The 24551-nt window shown below is 38.5% G+C and overlaps 1 protein-coding gene across 1 annotated transcript in view; it reads right to left on the bottom strand.

Annotated features, from left to right (window-relative positions):
* The window catches only part of LOC139741978 (uncharacterized), a 55471-nt gene that overhangs the window by 8957 nt on the left and 21963 nt on the right, over window positions 1–24551 (bottom strand). Inside the window, exon 2 of the mRNA XM_071652542.1 lies at window positions 14900–15127. Coding sequence (XP_071508643.1) covers window positions 14900–14906 — 7 coding nt within the window. The 5' untranslated portion in view covers window positions 14907–15127. The remainder of the gene's footprint in view (window positions 1–14899; window positions 15128–24551) is intronic.

Here is a 24551-nt window from a genome sequence, read left to right as displayed (position 1 = left end):
CCTTGCATCCAAGACAACCATCCCTGGACTCTCCATACATAGCCTGTCACCACAAAAGCTTGCTAAATTCAACAGTAATCAATTTTCTGATTTTGGTACCTTTCCAAATCTCTAGCCTCAGAAATTTCCAAAAATATATGATTTCAGTCCCATCCTATTTTCTTATACATGTATCTACCACAGAAAGACAATAAAATTTATTTAAAGGAAAAGGTTCCAATTCTGAAGCATTCTTAAACTTTGAAAGTCAAACTGGAGTTTAGATAACATGTGTAAAACTTTTTGGATTGAAACAAACAACAAATATCTTACTTTTCAGTGGAAGTAACTGACTTCTACGTATTCTCGGCTTTTATTGTCTGCATGGGTTATGTGGTAGAGGGACATATGACAGAAAATGACTGCTATGGATATAGGTACCAAAGCCCTGATTTGCAAACCTCTTAGATTTCCATGCATTATATCTGTCACAGATATTGAGTTACACCAAAATCACCTTAGCCAAAACTAAATACATGACTGGAAAAAATTCCTTTGTCTTGTTTTGTTTTTTGTTTTTGTTTTTTACTTTTGTATGACATCACTAGTCTTTAAAGTTGGTACAGAAGCAGAAGAAGGAGAAGAAGAAGGAGAAAAGAACATGGTGCATTTAATTCCATTCCAATTCTACGAAGAAACATCACTAACCAATTGCTACTTTTGCAGTTTAGCTAATTTCTGGCTTATTCATAAAACCTGAATCGAATAATTGGTTGAATACAATGTCCATGGTATGTTGGGGAATGGTTCAGAAAAGGTTTAATCTGGATGAGTGTTTTAATTAGGACAAAGACCATACTCATGCATTGGCTGCACAATACTCGCACAGCGAAGGCATCAGGTGGCTTCATGTGTTGACCGACACCCCAGAAGCAGTCACTGTTCAATTTCAAGGGAGATGGGTTTTATCAGGCTGGTCTCACCTCACCTCGCCAAGCTCTCATGAATTATTCAGCAGTCAGAATCCAGTAGCATCATTGCCAAATTCAAGTTACAATGTAGGTTGTTGGCATACCTTGATGAAGCATGTGTATGCAGTTCTATTCTGGCTACTATACATATAACAATTTTCCCCACCAAACAGCAATAAAGGAAATACTTACATAATAGGTACATCTAAAAGAGAACATAAAAAGTCCTAAATTATGGATATTTTCATATTCTCTTACCTACAGACATGAAGAGATACTGAAGTTTTCAGGTTCACTGCCTGCAGCAATTAAGGGACTTCACAGCTCTGCTAGCCCTATCCCCACCTTCAGCTATCCCTATACCAGCTACCCTCCCCAACTCCGAGTTAACCCCCATTCCCAGCTAACCCTCATCCTATCTAAACCCCACCCCCAGCCATATCCCTACCCTTATCTTTCTCAAAGTCACTCATTAACAATAAACTTGGCATTTGCAGAACTGAAACTGAACACAGCATCCCTACCACGGGCCCAGGAGAGGCCATTCTGCCTACCATCAGGGCAGAGCTTTATACTTCTTGATACTTTCGAGACAAGGCAATAGGGTCACACTGCTCTCAAGTCCATAGCAGGATCCTAAACTTGGTGGGTGGGAGCTTTTGTTTTTCAAACTTTTCACCATCTTAAAACCTTCGACAAACATGTTTTTGATGAAAAATGGAGAAAAAATTAAAGCAATGAGCTCTATATTCTCTCATTATATACTACAAAATGATAGATACAAGTCTCGTGAGAACCAAGGTGTGTTCAAGTAGGGTTTGGTCATGGAAACCAAATCATGACTTGGTTACCTCATACTGACAAGACAGTTGCAACAAAAAAGCGATAGCAATAATTTTCTTTATAAACCCACACATCTCCATCGATAATGGTATCTACTACCAGTCAGTTTGCAGCACTATTTCGCACATCAACATGACCAAGACAATAAAGCAGGTATTCAGGAAAAGAGACTGCTTCTCTTTGAATGACTGTGTACTGCTTTGCAGTCTCTCATACTCTCTATTGTAAAGACGCCAATTTGAAAATGATTCATTTATGAATTCAAGGAGTTTAATAATGGATAGATGCTATGATTACTATGAAGCTACAAATTTTCTCAATTCGTTTATAGATACAAGTAATTCTCTCTCCACTTTATTAGGGACAAAAATCTTCATTTTCTTACAGTACTATTTAACTACAAACAAAAAGGAAAACATTTCTACGATACCTGAAAGAACATCATCATACAATCTTTTCAACACCACATGTACACATCTCTCTATCACCCTACCCCCCCCCCCCCCACCTCCAAAAGCCCCATCCCATCCAATGTGTGCACTCTGGAGTCTAATGCTTTCTACACCAGCTGATCAACCAGATTACTTTCATACCTTGTTTGTACTGCCAGCTTGCCTCCATGGAGATCAATGTACAGGTACATATCACACCATTGGGACAATGGAAGCTGGCACAGAACAGGTTAACCCATTGAAGATGAGTCCTGACTATACTCAGGCTGGTGTCTACGGGAAATGTGTGTTGTAGCAGTATCAGCCCGTCCTTAATGGGTTAAGGTCTCGATGTGTGATTTTTCTGTACTAACAGTACTGCAGTATTCTGAGGGTTGAAAGGTATATTTTTTCAGGAAAAATCATATTTTTACCTTTCCTGCAATAGACATGTATAGTAATACACTGTGTAAAAAACAACATTTTCCATTAAAAAATATGCCTGCAATTTTTTTGAAAAAAAAAAAAAAGTCTGCCTAAATGATACTGCAAATACTGCCTCCGGCACCACTTCGTGGCGTAGGCATACAAAAAGTAACAGCATAGATCTCTGTATTTTCACAATTTTAGTGAATGCAGAAATCATCACAGTTAAAGAAACCACATTAAAGGACAAGTTCACCTTCATAGACATGTGGGTTGAGTGAATGCAGCAATATTAGTAGAACTCATCAGTGAGAGTTTGAGGAAAATCTGACAATCCGTTCAAAAGTTATGAATTTTTAAAGTTTCTGCTCAGTCATGGCTGGATGAGAAGACTACTATAGCTTGTGATGTCACATGAGTACAACGGTATAAAGAAAGTATAAAGAAAATTCACCTTATTTTCACTTTTCTCGCATAACAAAAGAACACTCGACTTCTCTCTTTCAGAAGGCAAGGGGAATGATATTATCCTTAACATACATCAGTAACAAGTCCAAGAAATGTGCACTTTATTCAAAAAGTAAAATTTTTGTGAAATTCTCTTTTTATTTTCATTATATCGTTGTACGCATGTGACATCACACACTGTAGTAGTCTTCTCATCCAGCAGTAATTGCGCAGATACTTAAAAAATTCATACCTTTTGAACGGATTGTCGGATTTTCCTCAAACTTTCACTGATGTGTTCTACTAATATTGTTGCATTCACTCAATCCACATGTACATGAAGGTGAACTTGTCCTTTAATTTAGACTTGTAAAATATATTTGAAAAGCTTGGTTGAAAAACGAGTGAACTCCGTTTGTGTTAATTTGAGATATTTGTGATTAAAGCTGCTTAAAAACAAGGGAAATAATTTTAAAAAATAAGAGATATTTTTCAATATAACTACAAGATTATTCCTTGTTATTTAACGAAAAAGGTATCACTGGAAAGGTTTCATTTTACTCTATCCAATGATGGACAATTACTTGAAAATGTTTTAAAATGGTGCTCACCCTGTTTTGCAATCAAACTTCATTTTGTTGTTTTTTGTTATGACTTCAAATATTCATCACTATCATTTTAAAAGGTAGAGTAAAAATTTCAGAGGAAATTACAACAATCTCCATTGCATCGTAATGGTTCTACAAACTTGCAGTTTGATAGACATGATGAAACCAGTTTGTGTCTGAGAATGAAGACTATCTGCACACTTGCAACTGGAGCAAAGCCCATACTGGCCCAGTTTGCACGTGATACAAATCAAACTCTACGCGAGATCGAAATTCTGGGGTTATATTGATGTGGGATTTGCGTCAAACCCATCTAACATTTGCCATCCCACTTTTGGCGGCGGTATTGAATGTCATCATGCTCTTAGCAGCTATGGATTTGAACGATGTCCTTAGGAGGGTGCTGTGAATTTTACATAGAGCCAGATGGTATTATGTCCTCTGGGATAAGAAAACAATATCATCTGGAATTTGGTAGGAATTCCAGTATTTCCACTGAAAAACGAAAAAATGAGACACACGTGATTAACCCTTTACCTCCCCCAGCCAATCTTCTGATCAATTTACTGTACCAGCTGAGGCAGCCCTTAGTATATATGAATTGATATTAGACATTTGGGAAACTCATATCATTAACCCGTTGAAGACTAGTCCTGATTATACTTTGGCAGGTGTCTATAGGAAATGAATGCCATAGCAAAATCAGCCAAATACTTAACTGGTTAATGTATTTACAGGACATAAAAATTGAATTAACACCTTTTAAATGTGGGGTATATAACTATTATAAGTAGTTTGATTTGTTTTATAAGGCCTATGATTTGTTTGTTGTGCATTGTTCCACATTTGTATAATTTTTGATTTTCACATCTTTCTAAGTGCTCTGAACCCTTCTATAGATATAACGTGCCATACAAATAACCATTATAATTACTATCATTATATGTGCGCATGTGCATGTGCATGTGTGGGGCAACATGTGTAGAAAGAGGTTAGAATGTGTGTGTGTGTGCTTGTGTGTGTGTGAGAATGTCATTCATTTGTAATTTTTGCAAAGACTCTGCAGCGGGAATATTGGGGAATGCAAATATCATTGCATATATCCTCTGAGAAAAACAAATTTAAAGGATAAACTGATTCATATCATATCACTTCTAGCTATCAAAATCATATCTTTATCCCAATATAGGGTTTTTTACACTTGTAAATTTTTGCTTAGTCCCATACCAACGGTGGGGCTAAGGGGGGGGGGGGGGGGGCCTTAGCCCCACCATTGGTACGGGACTATCCTTAGCCCACTTTCTGTTTACACTCGTTTTTGCCAAAGTGGGCTAGCCCCACCGATAGTCCGGTACTATCTGGCCCTGCAAAATAGCAGGGTTAGCACCGCAATTGCGGTACCAAGCAAGTGAGTGTAAACAGAACGAAAAAATAATCCTGGGCTAAGCGACGGAGACGAAGTCCGACCCTCACTGACCAATCAGAAACGAGGTAATCAAGTGCTGCCGGTGCGTGCGTGTACGTGTACAGTACACAGCGTAATCATGAATATTCATGTGGTTTGGAAAGTCCGGGGCTAAGAAATACGAGTGTAAAAAGGTCAGTTTTCTCCTTAGCCCCGGACAAGAGATAGTACGGGACTAATTGGCCAGTGTAAAAAGCTGAAAAAATAGGTACGGGACTAACGATAGTCCTGGGTCAGAGAAAGTCCGGGGTTAAGAAACACAAGTGTAAAAAGGGCTTATGTCTTTGCCTTTGAAGAGGTTGATGCAAGGTGATGCAGGAATGCTAACCTTGAAACAGCAGTGCAGTACTCAGAGTGGCTGAAAAGGCATATTTTCGGTAGAAAACAGTAGGGCCTATTGCTACCTTTCCCGCAATAGACATGTGTGGTGAAGTAATTGAGACAAAAATAGTATTCTCAGAGACCTGCAGCATTTTTGGCATAAAACAGCACAAATTAGGACCCTTTATCACAATCTTTAGGACAGTCAACTGACATCAAAACTGTCATCACTGACTACACAAGTGGCATTTGTTGTGAATTCTTTTCTGATTATTGCTTCTACACCGCCAACACCATTTGAAATAGCATTCTTCTTCAGATGAAAGGTTGAGAAAATGTCAGCTGAACTATTGCTCAAGGTTTGATTCACTGTTGTCTTCTCACATGCATTATCGCAACCTGTCCCCCAATAAAGTGCAGCAGCTTTCGTAACAGCTACATATCTCTTTATCATCTTCAAATAAGTCTCCATTCTACCACAATCTCTCTCTTGCCTCAAAAGAAAGAAAAACACCAGGAGATCAAAACATATTCTAATCCCTTGAGAATGAATATCAAAGGTTGCAGCAATTCAATGACACAGCATCATTAGCAGGGGTGGAATAGTACAGAAAAGTAATGGGTGTCACTAACCCGTGCCTGTCTTCTTTAGAAATCAATCACTCACTCATGTCATTTTCAATTCTTCATTTTTTTTTTCTTCAGGAACTGTAAAAAATACAAAAAAGTGAACAGCTAACCCCTTTTGCAAAGTCTCTAGGGGTACTTCTGACTGTCAACAATGATATTTTGGCTGACAATCATTAGAGGTGTTCACACTTGGGCCAACAAGTTGTGCTTGCACCAGGGGTCAAAGATCACTCTCTGCACCAGAGCAGAAACTTTACCTTCTTTCTCAGATACACTGTACATCTCAGCAGTTAAAAAAAAAAATGACAGTGAATTTTTGGTGAAATTTGGGCTAAGCAGTTAACTTGTAGGCCTAAATGATAGAATAAGAAAGCACAGCTTGAGCACCACAAAATTGTGGTATTCACACTGATACGGATTAGCAGGATATAAATCTTGAGATTTACGTACCAATCCAGGTCTTCAGATTTTTTCCAGTGTAGACATAAAAATCCATGGAAATAAATCTAATAGTGCAATCAGCATCGCGATCTAAACCCCAAGAAATCTTGTGATTATTTCAGAATCATTGCAATAGTTCGAGATATTGCTTTGTACCTCAGTGAGTGTGTGAATGCCGGAGCAAAAAATCTCAAGATTTTCTATCCTGTCATTCAAAACACACATCATGCAAGCACACGAATACAAGGGCAAGGGTTACCATTTTAGTAGATTTCGGGCATGTGCAGTTTGGTCGACAAATCATTGCGAACAGCAATTAGTGGGATATCTTGGCTTTCTAAACAGGTGCAAAGAAACCTTGGTATTTTGATCCCAATCATTACGCCGCTTTTCTGTCTGTGTGAATGCAACTAATGTTACTTATCCCATCATGCTTTACCAGAGTACAAAGAAGTTCATCAAGTGTGATCCGCTTGGTGAACATGTGTTCTTGAGACAGTGAGCAGATTTTACCTCCTTGAGAAAGGGGAAGCTGTCAGCTTTTTCAGAAAATCTGAAGAAAAAAAACGCACACATAAACAATACACCAACATTCACTACTCTATCAGATCTCAACTTTTTGTCAGGTTTTCTTACATCGAAAGAACATGTTCTCAGGTTGAGGTTTCTATCTAAATCCAAACCATGCTTTGTTCACCACATCTAAACACGACTATATTCCGAATGAATCTCTACACTTCTGAGGATTCGTGAGGCAATTTTAGTGTAAACACGTACGGTCAACACCGATGATAAACTCCTCCCACCAAACCCATCCCCACTCCTACCCTTCCTCCCCCCCCCCCTTTCCTAATACACATTCCAAAGTCCATGTCAAATCATATTGATATCTAAATACATGCATGCCGAAAACAGATATCAAAAATATCCTGTGGATGTGGTATGTGGCAATCTCTGCGAAATGCCCTGGGTCTTTTATCCTTCTCCCGCTGGGTAAAATGTAACATGTGTTTCTCATCCCCTAGGCAAAGACATGTTCACTCCTAACATTCCCTCCTATCTGCTTGACGTTTGCTTAGTGTGACCCGAGGGTCATCTCGTTGGTATTTGCCTCATTTGAAACAAAATAAACATGGAAAAGAGTGGGTCAGCGATGTATGTTTTTCTTCCATTCTAACACCCTGAGCTGGCTCAGAAGTATGAATGCTATTAGCTTACCCATGCATGGATCATACCAATCTACATCTCACAGCTTTTCAATGTCAGGTCCAATACAGAGTACCTGGATTTTTTTTTTCATGTCCCGGCTATTCCAGACTCAAAATTTTCAAACTTGCTAAAAAGGCAAGATCTTGTGATTGGTGATAACAGCTTATTTTCATGTTTTTACAAGCATGTATTTCTGAATCCAATGTAAAGTGCATTTCAACACATGTTTGGAAAAGAATATTTGTGCTTCTGATGCTCAATACATAAAAATGAACGAATACACTTTGAAAAAATATGTGACCCGCTACAACAAAAGGATCCTAAAGTCGCTGACAGGCGAGCCAATCATGGCCCAGAAAAATGCTATTTTCAGGCCTTTCCTTTGATCATTTAGCTTCGAAATTTCGGCAGATGATAGAGGATACATTAGACTACAAAATTATGTTAAAAACAGAAATCCAAACGTTTTGACAGATTTTGGTGATCTGACTTCAAACTCGATTTTCTCGGCTCACCCGTCAGCGACTTTAGGATCCTTTTGTTGTAGCGGGTGACATATGTAAGTTTTTCAAAGATGATAATGCGATGAAGGGTTAACTTGCATTTATTTTCTATCATTAAAAGTATTCTGCAATTTGCGGCCCATGAAAAAAAAAAACTTAGAGAGATTAAAACATTGTAAAGGAAAACCTTTGCCAGAGCTTACACTGACAAGATGATTTCTTAGTAAAAATATGGATCACAGCTAAAAGAAAAAAGACAATGTCAGTAAAATTGAAAAGTGGCATCAGCAATATTATCCAATGACTATGACTCACATCAATGTGAATTTTGTGAATTTAATGATTGTCTGCTGCTCACCTGATCAGCAAACCAAATAAGTTGTAACTCATAAAGTTACTAATAACTTGTATCTCAATTAGGTTTCTAATTGCACTGTGAAGATATGCAATGATAGATTTCCAATTATCCTCATTCACTTATATTCCAATTCCATTTTTATACGCTCTTTTACTGGAGACTTAAAGACACTCAGTCGTGGCGAGTGGTTTGTGCGGCACGGAGACGAACGCAACACGCTGCCTCCCCCATTCTGTATCAAATGTAGTGACCCCCGAATGAGAATAGCGCTGGCTCAATGGGTCAGCGAAAATACGGTAGGCTACAAGAGAGCTCCCTGTGCTCATCTCCTAACCCAAAATGGCTGTCCCAGCGAGCCCCGAGAGCTTCCGAATGGACGCACACTCTCAGTGCGCATGCGCATGAAGAGAGGCCAAAAGAGCCACGCGTCTCCTGGCCTCTCTCCTCCAATCACCGCAACTCGCGGTGACAATATTTGTGTATGATGCGTACACACACACGTACACACATTCACACACACACACACACACACACACACACATTTTCTGGCCTCTCTCCTCCAATCACCGCAGCTCGCGGTGACAATGTTTGTGTATGATGCGTACACACACACGCACACACATACACTAAAATTTGTCTCAGTGGTAGCATTACACAAACTTCGGTCGTTCGGAGTTTACGTACCATTAGGGATGGCGATCGGCTGCCTTTAAGTAAATCTTTTTACAGCCATGTGTGTGGTTTTTTTTTATCTCAGTCGGTGGTGGATTGCAATTACCTCGAGGTGTGGACACACGTCGTAGTTAGGGGGCAAGAGCTAAACCTCGAGGTTTCCTAACCTTGAGGTTAGGGCCTGCCGTCTGAACGTAACTAATGTGAACGGTCAGTCGTAAAAAAGATAAGATCTCTTGTGGCTGTCCCTGTGTCGCGGGGACCAATGTGAACGCGGGGTATAACACTACAGCAATAGTAACACCACAGTATTACACTACAGCAACACTATTATTGCTTCTAACATAATTGTGCCTGCTGTTGTGTATATAATATGAACGTACGGAATTTGTGGTATGTTTATAATGCAAATTTATACGATCCATTCAATAACCAATAACACTACAACTTTGCTTTCATCTTGAACTCTCAGTTTAGCATGGACAAATGACATTCGATTTGCCACCCAACTATATAATTCATCCATTCGCATTTCTCGGACAACCATCATCTGCAGAGCTACCAAGTCTCACGCATTCTGCGTGAGACTCAAGCATTTAGGGTCTGTCTCACGATCTCACGCATGGCACCCATTTTTCTCACGCATCTGGTGAAGTCTGCAATTTGGGCCAAAAATAAGGAGCATAGCTCAAAGGATTAAAGTGATAGTTGCAATTGAAGGTATATTTCCCTTTTGCCTTTCAAAATTAGTAAAAAATAGTCACTTATGTATGCACCAGATAGCATCACTAAGAGCTTATAATTAAAAAAAGCTCTCTACCATGGGAGGGGGACACCCTCTTCTTTCTTGTGCGCATGCGCGCGAGCGCCGAGACGCCGAGTCATAAAAATCTCACTCATGAAAGTTTTTTGAACTTGGCATCTCTGCATCTGTGGTCATTTCTGCCTCCCTCATCACCTCTTCACACTCACATTTAGCACAGATTGTGCTTTTATGTAACCACTCCGGTATGCATACATTACAAAGAAGAAATGACTACGCAAACTGTGAAGCTTTCCTCAACTGTGTCTCATATCCTTCACTCATTATTGGTAGCTGGGAGACGGAGACACAAAAGCCATGTTGCAGCACAGCCTTTACACTTTGGAGGCTGATCACCATAAAAATATGGCAATATCTCTGCAAAAATCTCCCTAGATAGAGACACCTTCATTAATGCCATCCTTGACAAAAAAAAAAAAAAAAAACAATCCTCCTTAACCTGTTAAGGACGGACCGATTTTGCTACAACATGCATTTCCCATAGACACCTGCCCGAGTATACTCGGGACTCGTCCTCTACTGGTTAACTTCATAAGAGGGAATCACACAAGGAAAAACAAAAACAAAAACAAAACAAGAGCATCAACATGCTCAAATAGTGCGACCTCAATATGATTCAACAATGGATTAGTGAGAGATCTGGACCAGATTCAAAAAAGAAAAAAATCAATGCATACTCTGTTTTAAAAAAAAAAAGTGTGGAAGGTTGTGATAAAAAGAGGAGGAAAAGGACCAGAATGATGAGCCACTTGTGCATTAAACCACAACAAAGGAGAAACTCACTATCTTTGAGGTTAATGTTTCAAAAAGAAATCCTTCAAAATGCACTCAGTTCAGGTATCATTCATGCTATAGTCACATCTCATTCCTCAATCCCAGGTTATATCATAGGTGTGACTTTTGTGTGTCTCTTTTCCAATAAAGGATTATCAACATTTTCAGCATTCATTGTCAATCAAGCAAAGCCCTCAAACAAAACTGTTTGAAAAAAGATGCAACATTCAACTTCCATTGGTTATCAAATCCATCCGATTAATTCAGGTCTATGGCAGATACAAGATTATAGATAAGAAATTAATTTTGGCTATATAGTCTGGCTGAGAAAATCTCTAACTCAAAATGATGTAATGATATACATAATTGTTTAGCAAAATCACCAAGAAATTTGGAAATCAGTAACCACTATAAAACTAATCCCTTCATAAGTACTTGTTTGTTTTGTTGTTGATTTTTTTTTTTTTGGGGGGGGGGATGGAGAGAACAAGTAAATTTTGGGCAGATCTTTGAAAGAGATTTGACAAAATATTAAAGCTTTGTTATAATCCTCTGAAATATCTGTGAATTCTCCCTCTATTAAATCCTTAACTGTGCATGATAAGAACAAGAACTCTGAGGAAACATTTATGGCTGATTTTCAAAGAACATAGATTGTTTCACATATATCAATGGAATTCTGGCATAGTATTTAGGTATGAAAAATCATCACCATACTATGTATTGTTTGATAATGAATAGTTTACAATAGCACTGTCTAAGGGAAATATGAAATATTGTACATCTGATCACTTGGGTATATTTCTTTTCTAACCATCTCAATTATATTTTCAGCCCATATATTTTTCATGACTTCATATCCACATAATACGAGAAACTCTGACAGTACAAATGACCATGCAGCTAAGCTTTTCCCCAATTTGAAACATTATGAAGTGTCAAGTACACTTGGATAGGTGTCTACGGGAAACCTGTGTTATAGCAAAATCAATTTATCCTCACAAGGTTAACAGAACAAACAGAATGTTGTTTTTTTTTGCAAACTCAGGCATAAACACAGACTGATTGTAGGGGGAGGGGAATACTGTATAGGCCTATGTGCTGATATTTCTTAAGGGCTTTTTACACTTGTGTTTCTTAACCCCGGACTTTCTCTGACCCAGGACTATCGTTAGTCCCGTACCAATTTTTTCAGCTTTTTACACTCGCCAATTAGTCCCGTACTATCTCTTGTCCGGGGCTAAGGAGAAAACTGACCTTTTTACACTCGTATTTCTTAGCCCCGGACTTTCCAAACCACATGAATATTCATAATTACGCTGTGTACTGTACACGTACACGCACGCACCGGCAGCACTTGATTGCCTCGTTTCTGATTGGTCAGTGAGGGTCGGACTTCGTCTCCGTCGCTTAGCCCAGGATTATTTTTTCGTTCTGTTTACACTCACTTGCTTGGCACCGCAATTGCGGTGCTAGCACCGCAATTGCGGTGCTAACCCCTGCTATTTTGCAGGGCCAGATAGTACCGTACTATCGGTGGGGCTAGCCCACTTTGGCAAAAACGAGTGTAAACAGAAAGTGGGCTAAGGATAGTCCCGTACCAACGGTGGGGCTAAGGCCCCCCCTTAGCCCCACCGATAGTCCGGGGCTAAGCAAAAATTTACAAGTGTAAAAAGCCCTTTAGAAAAGTAGAAAAGCAGAATTTTCAAGAGGCAGAAAGCCAAGGAAATAAACAGAGAAGCTGATTATCTCAGTATTTCAGGGGCAAGGGGGCAACGTTCTTTCCTTTATCCGCCCAACGAGATAAGGCATAAAGCTCAGGAAAAATTCCTCATGAACTGGAAAATGATAAGCTAGGGTTTTTGCAGATACCTATTAAAAGCCACTGAATACTTATAGAGAACTGAGATTATGAATGTTAACAGAAACTGTCTGAAACTTTGATCTGAAAAGTCAATCGCATGGGCAATAAAAATCTAAATACAGTAACAGATTTACTGACAAGGGGACACAGGGGAAAAAATGCCTCTCACAAGTACCTTTGAAGTCATGAGTCATGTGACTTCACTATGCAATTCTTGGCAAAGTAATACTCTGCTGTAGATGTGAGATGATACAGTAAATGTAATTGGTCTTTTAAATCTAGCAAACGAACGCTACACTTGTAAATGACTTCTGTGACCTCTTTAAGAACTTGTGTGGTACAATTTGGTCTCTTTATTTTATCCCCCCCAAAAAAGACAAAACTCCCAAAACAATTATATACATGTAATCCTCTGAAAAGTTTGGAATGGAATTGGACTTCAGCAAATTGCAGAGCTGTATCCTAAATTTTACTGAATTGCAGTATATCACAGTTTTAAAGGGATTTGCATATCATGTTCAGACAAATTTGTTTCAGTTTCCCACTACAATAATAACTTTCCACTAAACCATAAGAGTCTTTAACACAATAAAAGGAACAGTACATTATACTTAAATGGTATGGGAGTATGCAAACATGCATGATGTGCTACCAAACCTGCAGATTTTTTTCTTCTTCTTCATTTTTTTTTTACTCTTAATAATGTGTGAAGCACTACAACCCACACACTGGGTTGGGTATTAGCAGTATTATTAGCCAGAAAATGTCTGAGGCAGAAAATTAGAGTGGAAATGATGGGAGATGAAGAGCAGAAAAAAATGGCACGGTTGAAGACAGACCTCCCGCTGCTGGCTGGCTGGTCTAAGAAGTCACAGAACTCTTCTCATGCTGAGATTTTTTGAACTCCTAAAACCTCTTGAAAATATTTACTCAAGAAAGTAATGATCAAGAAGAGGAGAGGGCGGTTCAAAACAGATATCTTTGAACAAGCAAGCCCTTGTATACTGTTCACAGAAATAGACATTTACCGCATACTTCCGATATGCAGCGGTTTCTAAAACGGCAAGCTCTGCCAGTGGTTTCTTGTTATGAAATGAAACAAAACTACTCTAAAAACAGATCAATTGCCTTAGGTATTAGTATTCCTACTTTCACTTCATCTATAAGATACCTTCAGATATGCATTACACAATCTTAATAGAGAACTCCATGTCAGAAACGAACACACTATAAATAGAAACTGAGAGGAGTATCTGCCTAGTTAGGTAAAGTTTGCTGAATTTCGTTAGCAAAACATGCAAAAGAGGTAATCGAAAGTACTCCAAAACCAGCATATCGCAGGATACATCAAACCATGGATACATAGTTGCCATGAAACTGTTCAGGTTAAATGAAAGAATACAGACAGGAGAATTGTGTTATACTTCCTGTGATTGGCTGGTGTATACTTTGAAGCTCTCTACCTTCAAGTTTGGTAGCTATTAATGATGGCATTTTCCATGTGATATATCAAGCATAAAGAGAGAACCCCTTTAAAGTGTACCAATACCCTGAAAATCAAATTTGTGTACAGCTAGAATACACAAAACAGCCATAATTCATCTGTTATTGCCCCTGAAAATATACATATTTTGATAAATTAGATCATATCTCTGTAATAATTTGGCACTTGTGCTCTGCTCATTGAAGTTCTGCTCCATAAGCACTGGTAGTGATGTACACCTGTAGGTATAAAATGTATGCTCTTTCTAGCCATATGCATACGTTTTCACGAATAATATCAAGATTCCATGTCGATCAGTTTCTTAATAGCTGATTGTGTGGGCGAATATTGCATACTTGTATATCACACTTATTCAGGACATAGGCCTATTTGGAAAAAAATATATATTGATAGCGGGACTATTTAATTGAAAGAACCGTGTCATCAATAAGTCTATTCAAAGCCATTTCTGTTTTTGTATACTCTTTAAAGTTTACATCTAAAGCCCAATATATAACAATCAGAGTGACAAAAAATTCCAATATTTTGCAGTGGGCATGTCTCAAGAATATTCTACAAATACAGGAAAACAATACTCAGGGTATTGGTACATTGATTGATAGTTACTTGCCATTTCAGAACAACACTTACCAACCATTCCTGGCTGCTATTCCACTTGCAAATTGCCTCAGTCCTTCTGCACACAGAGGCCTTCTACTCTCAGCAATGGAATACATCCAGAAGAAAGAAGTAAATGGCCCAGTTCACAATGGGAATTGGAGATTCCGTCTTTCTGTAACCACACATCAAGGATGGCTCGTCTCCAATGAATATCCAGTCTTAGAACAGAGTGAAGGTTGCTGTCCTTTTCACGTAGTTCTGGAAGTGGAATGGCAGAGAGGGAGAAGGATCAAAATGTTACCAGAAGCTTTGCCAAGTCTGTCTCTCCCTCTGCCTGTGTTTTTCTGACTTGTGCCGGTTACAGAAAGCATAGGAACTTGGTGACACTCTACATCAGGTATTCCTTGAACTTGATAAAAGCAACAAGGACAACTGGTTGCTCAGTTATTCAAAAGTGCAACTCTTCTAAGCCCCGTTCACGATGTATCCAGCCATTCTCAGCTCTATCCTAAGTATTTTGTTGCTGTATTGCCTGTATCAGCATGAGAAGTCCAGGTTGTTTCACCTAATGAGGTTACACTGTCATACCCAGCATTCAAGCCCAAACACAAATATAGGCAAGTTATCTACATTGGAACATTGGACTCTAATCCAGCAGACACAAGAATGACAAAGTCAGAAGGCTTATGATAAGGAAGGTTGATTTTTGTGAACCCTAACAACAAGTAAAGAAGTTGCCTCTGTGATGTGCACTGTTAGTAAGCTAGCAAAAAAAATGGACGGCATAAGTTCTTCCCCCTGGCAGGGTTATGATGGGAGTTCTTACTGGGTGTAGTGAGGTTTGTGGGAGCGCAGCAGGTACACAGGGAGATCGGGAGCCTGCCAGGCCAAATTAGGTGCAATCTTATGAACTTCTGCCCCCAGAGTTTTGATGAGGTCAAGTGTGCGATCTGCTTTCATCTGGGGGTCATCAGCATACCAAAAATCATCCTCTCCAAACTTTTGCACCGGTCTCCCATCCCCATCCCCCTCCCCTTCCCCAATCTTTGCCCCATCTCTACTCCCAGTTCTACACATATGACCTTTGCATGTCTCGGGCCTACAGATATGCCCCCACTTGTTTTTGTTTCAGTACATCTCTTAGGTCTTTGATTCTTTGATAATTTTAACTTCCAAGAATAGCCGCATTTACACCTACTAACAGCACGATATTTAAAATCGCGATATTTTGGTTTTATCGTTTACACTTGGGCAAACAGCACGCGAAGTTTGAGCTTCACGAAACATCACGATTTTTTGGTCGGTAGTGCGAATGTGTAATTTACCTCTCTTCAAAACGGTAGACAATTGGAAGCGTGGGCTATTCGTCACTGCATGCAGTGCAGTCTATTTTGCTCGCAGCTATAGCTAGCTGGTTGGAACAGGGAGGTGGGAAGAGCCAGGGCTTTTTATCAGTCCAATGCACACATAATAATTTATGTTTCTCTCGAGTGTTAACTTACAGTAAAACTATAGCTTGCTATATTTGATCACATACGTAGCACTAGCAGCTGTGTAAAACTTCAGCTTAGTATTAGTAAGTATTGGAAAGTTGATGAAAGTAGCATTCAGGAGGATCATAAAATTTTGCCGATATGACGAAAGTGAGAAGTAGCACTGGTATTTCATCAGGTGACAGCAAGAATTCACCACTGTTTTACCGACACATTTCTGGGAGAACATTAATTGGTTAAGTCGTTATGGGACGAGGATACGTGGTTGGAGAATTTCAGGTTTGATACTAGTTTTCATATACAATATAGCTTCATCAGGGAGGTGAGAAACCAGCCGAGGATCGGCCATTTACCTGTATGTACAGCATGTACCCTGTACTCTGGCCAGAGACCGACGTACTCTCTACATGTTCCACAGAGGGATCGGTAGCGCGCGTAAATGCCCGGTGCAATCCGATACCGAAAGTCATGTGATGAAAACTCGCGATATTTCTGCGGCTTGGGTTTACACTCGCCAAACTTCGCCTCAAACATCGAAATGGTTCAAAAAATCGCACTCCGACTGGTGATTTTTCTGGCGATGTTTCGAGGGCGTTTGGGTGTAGTTGCTTAGCAACTTGCACCCAAATGTCACGATTTTTCCAAGCAAGTGTAAATGGGCCTATTGTTTCAAGTGAACCATGAACACACTGCATCAGCAACAGAGCTATCAACATTTGTTGTTGTTGCTGTTGTTGTTGTTGTTGTGGTGGTGGTGTTGATATCTGCATCTAGTTTTGGTTGGTGTGATTTCCGCCATTTTGAATTTCTTGATGTGTTTACTTATCATTTATAGTAACACAATATTTTCATAGCACGGACTCAATGAAAAATAGCCTTAACTGAAAGTGTACAAGTGAATGATTTCTATGAATGTATGATGGCAACATGGGCTTGAATGGGTCTGTACACTGTAGGCCTACACTGAGAGGCAGGAGGGCTGGCGTATAGGGTGCATTGCATCTCAGGAATATATGTTCTTCTGTTTTCATTTAAGAGCATTAAAAAAAAAAATAAGAATAGCGTGACAAAATGTCATTTCACCATTTACAACCACACTTCCTGTGAGCATAGTGCTAGAAAGTATTTTGAGAGAGACACTTTCAAACCAGAATGCATATCTGGGACTACCAATGACATTATCCAAGGCTGGAGTCTTCACTCCCTGCATATTATGAAATTGAAAATGTTAATTCATTTGCTACAAACACAGGTCTACTCGTTTTCTTATTCCTTCTCTCCTCATCTCTCTTTTTGTTCTCTCTCTCTCTCTCTCTTTCTATCTGATAAATACATAAGCCTGCTGTATAAGCCATACATTTAGCGAGTCTAATATTCATGACCCAGTACTTTCCCACAATTTTGGAAGTGTTTGAATTCGACATGGTGGAATACAGTATCATCACACACCTTGTTCATTTTCTGTGTACTGCATACCAGTACATGTATGCATGCACATCAGATTCATGTCAGGATCAAAGATTAAATAATTTCTCATGTTTTTAAATTTGCTAAAAGCACTTGAATTGCAAAATTGTTGAAAATAAAAACCCTGTGAAATATATGGCAATATACAGTGTACATGCGGACACACAGGCCTACAACAAGGCACCATGCAGTCTTTTGTTATGCACCGCACATAAATACACAATTAAGCGCTCACATTCACATACACTGAACATTTTCTTTCTTTCTGCCTCTCTCTGTATCTCCCTAAGGCCAGTAGAGAGGCTGTTCAACACTAGAGTGAACCTTCTTTTCAAATCGAGACAAATCCCTTGAATCCCAGAATAGCCCATCCTCAAACATTTGAGTAAGACAACCACAGATCAAAAAGGACCTAGGTCTAGGTGTACTCTCTTATGAAGTGTGAACACAAGCTGCTATAACATTCAACAGTGGCTGCGGGGAATTGGCATACATTTTTTCTGTGCCAATGAGTGAAATGGCACAACTTTCACACACAAATCTATTTATTTTACAGATGTGGTATGTAAAGGGTTAAGTGCCAGTAAAAATCATTCTCACTCTCCACAATATCTTGAAATGACCTCAAACCTTTACAACTTAGAAGTACAAAAAAGTAGTCAAACATGGAGAATGATTTTCACTTTGAAATCCTTAAAGGACAAGTTCACCTTCATAAACATAAGGATTGAGAGAATGCAACAATATTAGTAGAACACATCAGTGAAAGTTTGAGGAAAATTGGACAATCGATGCAAAAGTTATGAATTTTTAAAATTTTTGTGTTGGAACCGCTGGATGAGGAGACTACTACAGCTTGTGAGTCATATGCGTACAACAGTATAAAGAAAATGTAAAAGAAAATTCAACATATTTTCACTTTTTTCGCATAATAAAAGAGCTCTTGACTTGCCTCTTTCTAAAGGCAGGGGGAATAATATTACCCATAACATTTGTCGGTAACGAGTCAGGGGAATGCGTACTTTTTTCAAAAGATGGCATTTTGTGAAATTCTCTTTATATTTTCCTTATATTGTTGTACGCATGTGACATCTAAGTTATTCATACACTGCAGTAGTCTTCTCATCCAGCGGTTACTGCACAAAAACTTCAAAAATTCATAACTTTTGAACGGATTGTCTGATTTTCCTCAAACTTCCAATGATGTGTTCTACTAATATTGCTACATTCTCTCAATCCTTATGTTTATGAAGGTGAACTTGTCCTTTAACTTTCACTGCTGGAACACTCTCTAAAAAAGATTGAGTGAAAATGTTCACTCTTGAAAGAGTGAATTACAGAAAAGAGTGAATTTACAGTGAAATTCATTCTCACTCATTTTAAAATGACCTCATCGATCACTCGAAGATTTTGGAGTGATCCCTGAAGGCACTCCAAAATTAGTGAAAATGAACATTTTCACTCAAAATTCACTCCAATTTCACTCTAAATTCATTCTTTTCTGTTATTCACTCCTTCAAGAGTGAACATTTTCACTCGATCTTTTTTAGAGAGTATTCAACTAACTAGCAACTGAACCGCCCTAAACCACCCATCTTATTACTCCCTAAACTGCCCAAAACTGCCAGTCAATTTTTTTTTAACCCATTGAGGACGGGCTGCTTTTGCTACAACACGCATTTCCCATAGACACTTGCCTGAGTATACTCGGGACTCATCCTCAACAGGTTAATAGTTGTATGCTTTACCTTTTTTTTTTTCATATAGAATAAAATATATATAATTATGCAATTTCAAAGAGGTCAAAAGTCAACAAAAACATGTCAGAATTACTTCTGTGACATACCATTCTCTTGGTAAAGTCTTATAGTAGGCTTTCATCATAACTCATAACACACAACAATAAACATGCAAGGAGCTATTTTGAATCATTTAGACAGTTGTCAAAATGACAGCAATATCGCTGTACCTTCTAGGGAACCATAGGCCATTATGTACAGAAAATTCAGTTGCTAAAGCGAGGTAAAAGGGTTAAAAACAAACAAACAAACACACACACACACACACACACACACACAGAAAGTTAATGTCATATATTCCACATTATCACATATTTCTCAATGTTATACTGTGAAACATGATATATTTGCGGCATGAATTTTTCGCGAATTGGAGCCGACGGCCTTTTTTGCGGCATGAAATTTTCGCGAACTGGAACTGGTATTCAGTGCATATAGTGTAGACAAGAACTTTCGAGTGCATTTTAATTTCGCGAATCTTCGCGCTCGCGAAATTCGCGAAATTAAAATGCACGCGAACATTTCTCGTTTTACAGTTTTTACAATTCTTCATCCCTTTCTGATGTACTACTTTTTTTTTTTTTTTTGCATCAGACATTCATATCTTCATTGGCTTCTCTTTATGATTGCTATAAGATACACCTGTAACTGTTGACATCTTAATATCATTTGATGAATGACCTCAGTACTTCTAATTGCATAAGTTGTCCATTTCTCATCATATCTGGCTTTAAAGGGAGTCACTGTCCTTTCTTTATACTTTATAGGTGATTGCTGGTGGTATAGTACTACAGTGCATGTACAAGTGTACATGTATGATAAGACAACCACTTAGTTGCCCTATTCATACAGGATCCTCCTATCAAAGCTCACATACCTCAGTTACCGAAATGTTGAAGATAGCACTTAAAGGGAACACAAACCCAAAAAGCAATGTGGATCGAGTAAAAGCAGAAACATCAGTCGAACACATGAGTGAAAGTTTGAGGAAAATTGGACAATCGATGCAAAAGTTATGAATTTTTAAAGTTTTGGTATTGGAACTGCTGGGTAAGGAGACTACTAGTGGTTATGACGTATGAGAGGACAACAATATAAAGAAAATATAACAGGCAATTCAATAAAAATTCATTATTCATGAAAATCACACATTCCATCAACTTGATACTGACATATGTTAGGGGTAGCAATTATTCCCCTACTTTCTGAAAGCGGTTAGTCAAGTACTCTTTCATTTTGCTAGAAAAGTGAATTTTTGTGGAATTCCCTTTATATTTTCTTTATATTATTGTCCACTCATACGTCATAACCTCTAGTAGTCTCCTCATCCAGTGGTTCCAACACCAAAACTTTAAAAATTCATAACTTTTGCATCGATTGTCCGATTTTCCTCAAACTTTCACTGATATGTTCTACTAATGTTGCTGCTTTCACTCAATCCACATTGCTCTAGGGTTTATGTTCCCTTTAATCGGATATTTTAAGCCATGATTCAACCAACGTTGCCGCTGCTGGAGTGTGTTACACACTGACCACTATAGATGGTGGAGGTCGACATAAAATCTGTGACAAAATCAGTTTCCACTTTGCGAATTTGGAGGTCCGTTGTTTCCGATCAGACTCACTTGACAAGTTATCAGTAGTGTCAGGTAGGCCTACATTTTATCTGTTGTCAGTGGTCACTACATTTTTACCACAGCCTGGCATGTGATAACTTGTATCAGTCTTTTCACGACATGCAATCAAGGTACCACCTGGACAGGAAATCAAGGCAAATGCCTTTTTTCTGTTTGTTCTCTTTTCTTATTTCAAAATTCTAATTGAAAGTTAATAGATTTGCACAATATAGGACAAGAGTATGGGCAGGCCTACATTTAAAATGAATTTCAAACAGCATGTTTGACACTTTAGTTGCACTGATGTATATTGTCCTCTATGAGGAAATATCTTTGAGAAGTTGCCTATAGGGAATGTGTTGGTACATGTATGCTCCAAGTCACATGCCCTTCAAAAGCATATTATAACTGCTTGCATGCCCTATGAGACATTCATGCTAAAACCTGGTTACCAAAAATTGCATACCACTCATGGTTAGAAGACCTGCAGTGCAGACTTCCTATGAACTATTTGTCCAAGAGACTGACCAAAAGGGGAGCTAAACATCATTACTGGTCAAGGCACTATGACTGGGGCTGACTCACTTGACAAACTAAACAAAGAAACAGTGGGGAAAATAGCTCACACCAATAAAAATTGGTCACCATACCAATATAGGGCTGGTCAATTAGAAGGCCTTTTCTCAGAATTCCCCACCATTAATAATAAGCCTTTGAACACTCAGTTGAAAAATATGTGCCTATCACCAGCTGCAGATTTCATTTTCACTTACAAGCTAACTACCTGTCTAGTAATGCATTGTTATACTAATATACTACAATCATGCGGGGAAAAAAAAAAGAATATTGCAATTGCACAGGTAGCAGTTTTAATTTTAGATAAAAATTAGTGATGATGCTAACCACAGTGCTGTGCAGACTTGAACAGCACGTTTTCCTTTTTTTACTGATACACCATTTTGACAAAAACTTGCATTATTGACCATTCCCTCCTATTCACTGCGTGTACAAAAGAACTTCTTTGAAGCTGTTTTGATTTTATGATTATACTAAGAGCCCGACTTGCTATGTCACAATATCCATTGAAAGGTGAAAAGCCCATACATTGTTTCTTTCTGTTGCTGTCAGTATAACATTCAAATACATACAAAAGAATGATTTTAAGATCCCATGTATTCAAAATTTTAAATCAAATCTTTCAGACAAATTCTGTTGAAATCTTCTTAATGCTGAAACAAAATTCTATATTTTTGGTGGAATATGAAGAACATTTATATGATTTTTGCTATCCAAGAACAGATTACTTTTAATCTTAAGCATCTTTGAAGAGTGAGATATGGGTATCAATCCCAAGAGAGGTTTTCCCCAGGAGCTCGCTGAGTATTGCTGGTCAAATGGCAGACACAACATTCCATCTCAAGATACTCTGACCAATTAGTATTGTTGGCCATATAGCACCTTGAAACCTTCCTTATTCACTGACCTCTGAACAGATTATCAGATGTATTAATCCTGAAAATGTGATGGCATTACCCATTTGAAAGGTTCACCTTCCACCAACCTTCACTTTTTCTTTTTTCTTTTTTTTTTTTTTGGCTTCGAAGAGATTAGGATTATCTTGCAGCGGCACGTTATATGATACCATTTTCTGAATCGAAGAAATCAAGTGGGTTTCAGACTTACAAAGGAACTTGTTTTTAATCGCATTTCTGAAGTACCTCTAAATGAGACTAGAATAACACAGTGTCCAAATACTCTAAAGAATCTTCTAGATTTAAACCAAAAACTGTAATACAAGATTCCATCCCACATCCGCCATTCATCAAGAGTAATACAAATGCCATGTCCCAAAACATGCAGCTCTTAAATCGCTTCTATGTAAAAAATTATACATACAAATTGAACATGCAAACACTGAGGTGGTAGTATACATGGTGAAGTATTGCTCAACCCCCTCAAGCATACTTCAACTTCAACATACTTCAACAGTCACATCATACAGACTGCAGATTCAAACTAAACTCTAGTGAAATAAAACAAAGATACAAAATAGTAACCTCTGATTGACAGTAGTCCAAATGTAATTCAGGAAACATGATTGAGAGATATGTAGTCCATTACCCTTCCACTTAGGCTACCTTCAATGACCTTACAAATAACTTGATGAGCAAATAGCCTAACTAGTTTCTACTCATGTTCATAAATGAGTTCATTTACTAGTTTATGAATCCCCCTCTAAATCTGGAGTCTATAAATACTATTCGAAAAAAAATAGTGGTAATCACACACTAGGGATAATTTCATCCACACATATAGTTCCTCTTTGTGCATATCATAACATTTTCGAAGAAGATCCCTCCTCTTGAAAAAAGATTTTAAACAGATGCAGACCAAGTGAACACACACGGATGCAATGATATGACATACAGTCTGCTATAATTTCTGTTATAGAACATGCATTCTAAAAGATCCAAAGCCAAGATATCTCAGTTGCAATGCTGTTTTCAGGTCAATATGACAAGAAAATCCAACTGACAAGCACTAAATTCAATCTGAAAGAGAGAAAATAACTATTTGTCATTAAATTCTTTACACACACATAATTTTGCAATGAATCTCAAAGGAATAATGCCTATCTTTTGCATGTTTCTATTTCATGATCGTGATTTGGCAGCACATGAAATATTTGAGCTTTTGGTTTCTTTTGCAGAAACCTACACAACCCCTTCCGCACGTGTACATTCTAAAAAAAAAATTAAAAAAATAAAAAGATGAAGCAGAAAAACTGGAGGAATTTCATTTCTAATTTTGTAGCCAAGATATGATGCCATCGACGATGCTGGAATTCACTTTTCGTCAGGCAAAGAGTGCATCCAATGTCATGGGGGATTGACAAGAGGGTGTAAACTCTGGACAGCAAGGAGGAAAACCGATCGCCACTTCTGAAACAGCTCAAACCTACTCTCCGTAATTGAATTCTATGGTAGAACCACAACATAAGAGCATTTCGCACATGCCAAAAAGGAAGCCATGTAAGGTAATCAACAGGTACTCTGGGGCGGAAAAAGTATTCCCAAGAAAATCAATGCAGCCTTTCTCTCCTCCTTGTTCGAAAATGAAAATGTTTGCACAGATTTGCGGGGCAGAGGGTGTGAAATCGTCTGCTGGTGTGTCACCCGTCGATTCAGCAGAAGAAAAGAGCGTCTTAATCGGTTGCTCCGGGGTGCAAGGTATCAATCTCTATTTCATGCTGAACTGAGCTCCCATTGTGCCGGGAAATTCCTTCACAAAGGACGGTCTAATAGAA

Source organism: Diadema antillarum, unplaced genomic scaffold (assembly GCF_040938485.1).
Source record: "Diadema antillarum isolate AM-2024a unplaced genomic scaffold, OU_Dant_1.0 seq00000971_RagTag, whole genome shotgun sequence".
Taxonomy (NCBI): Eukaryota; Metazoa; Echinodermata; class Echinoidea; order Diadematoida; family Diadematidae; genus Diadema; species Diadema antillarum.
Note: the sequence above shows the minus strand (reverse complement) of the source record. Positions and strands in the feature narration are given on the sequence as shown.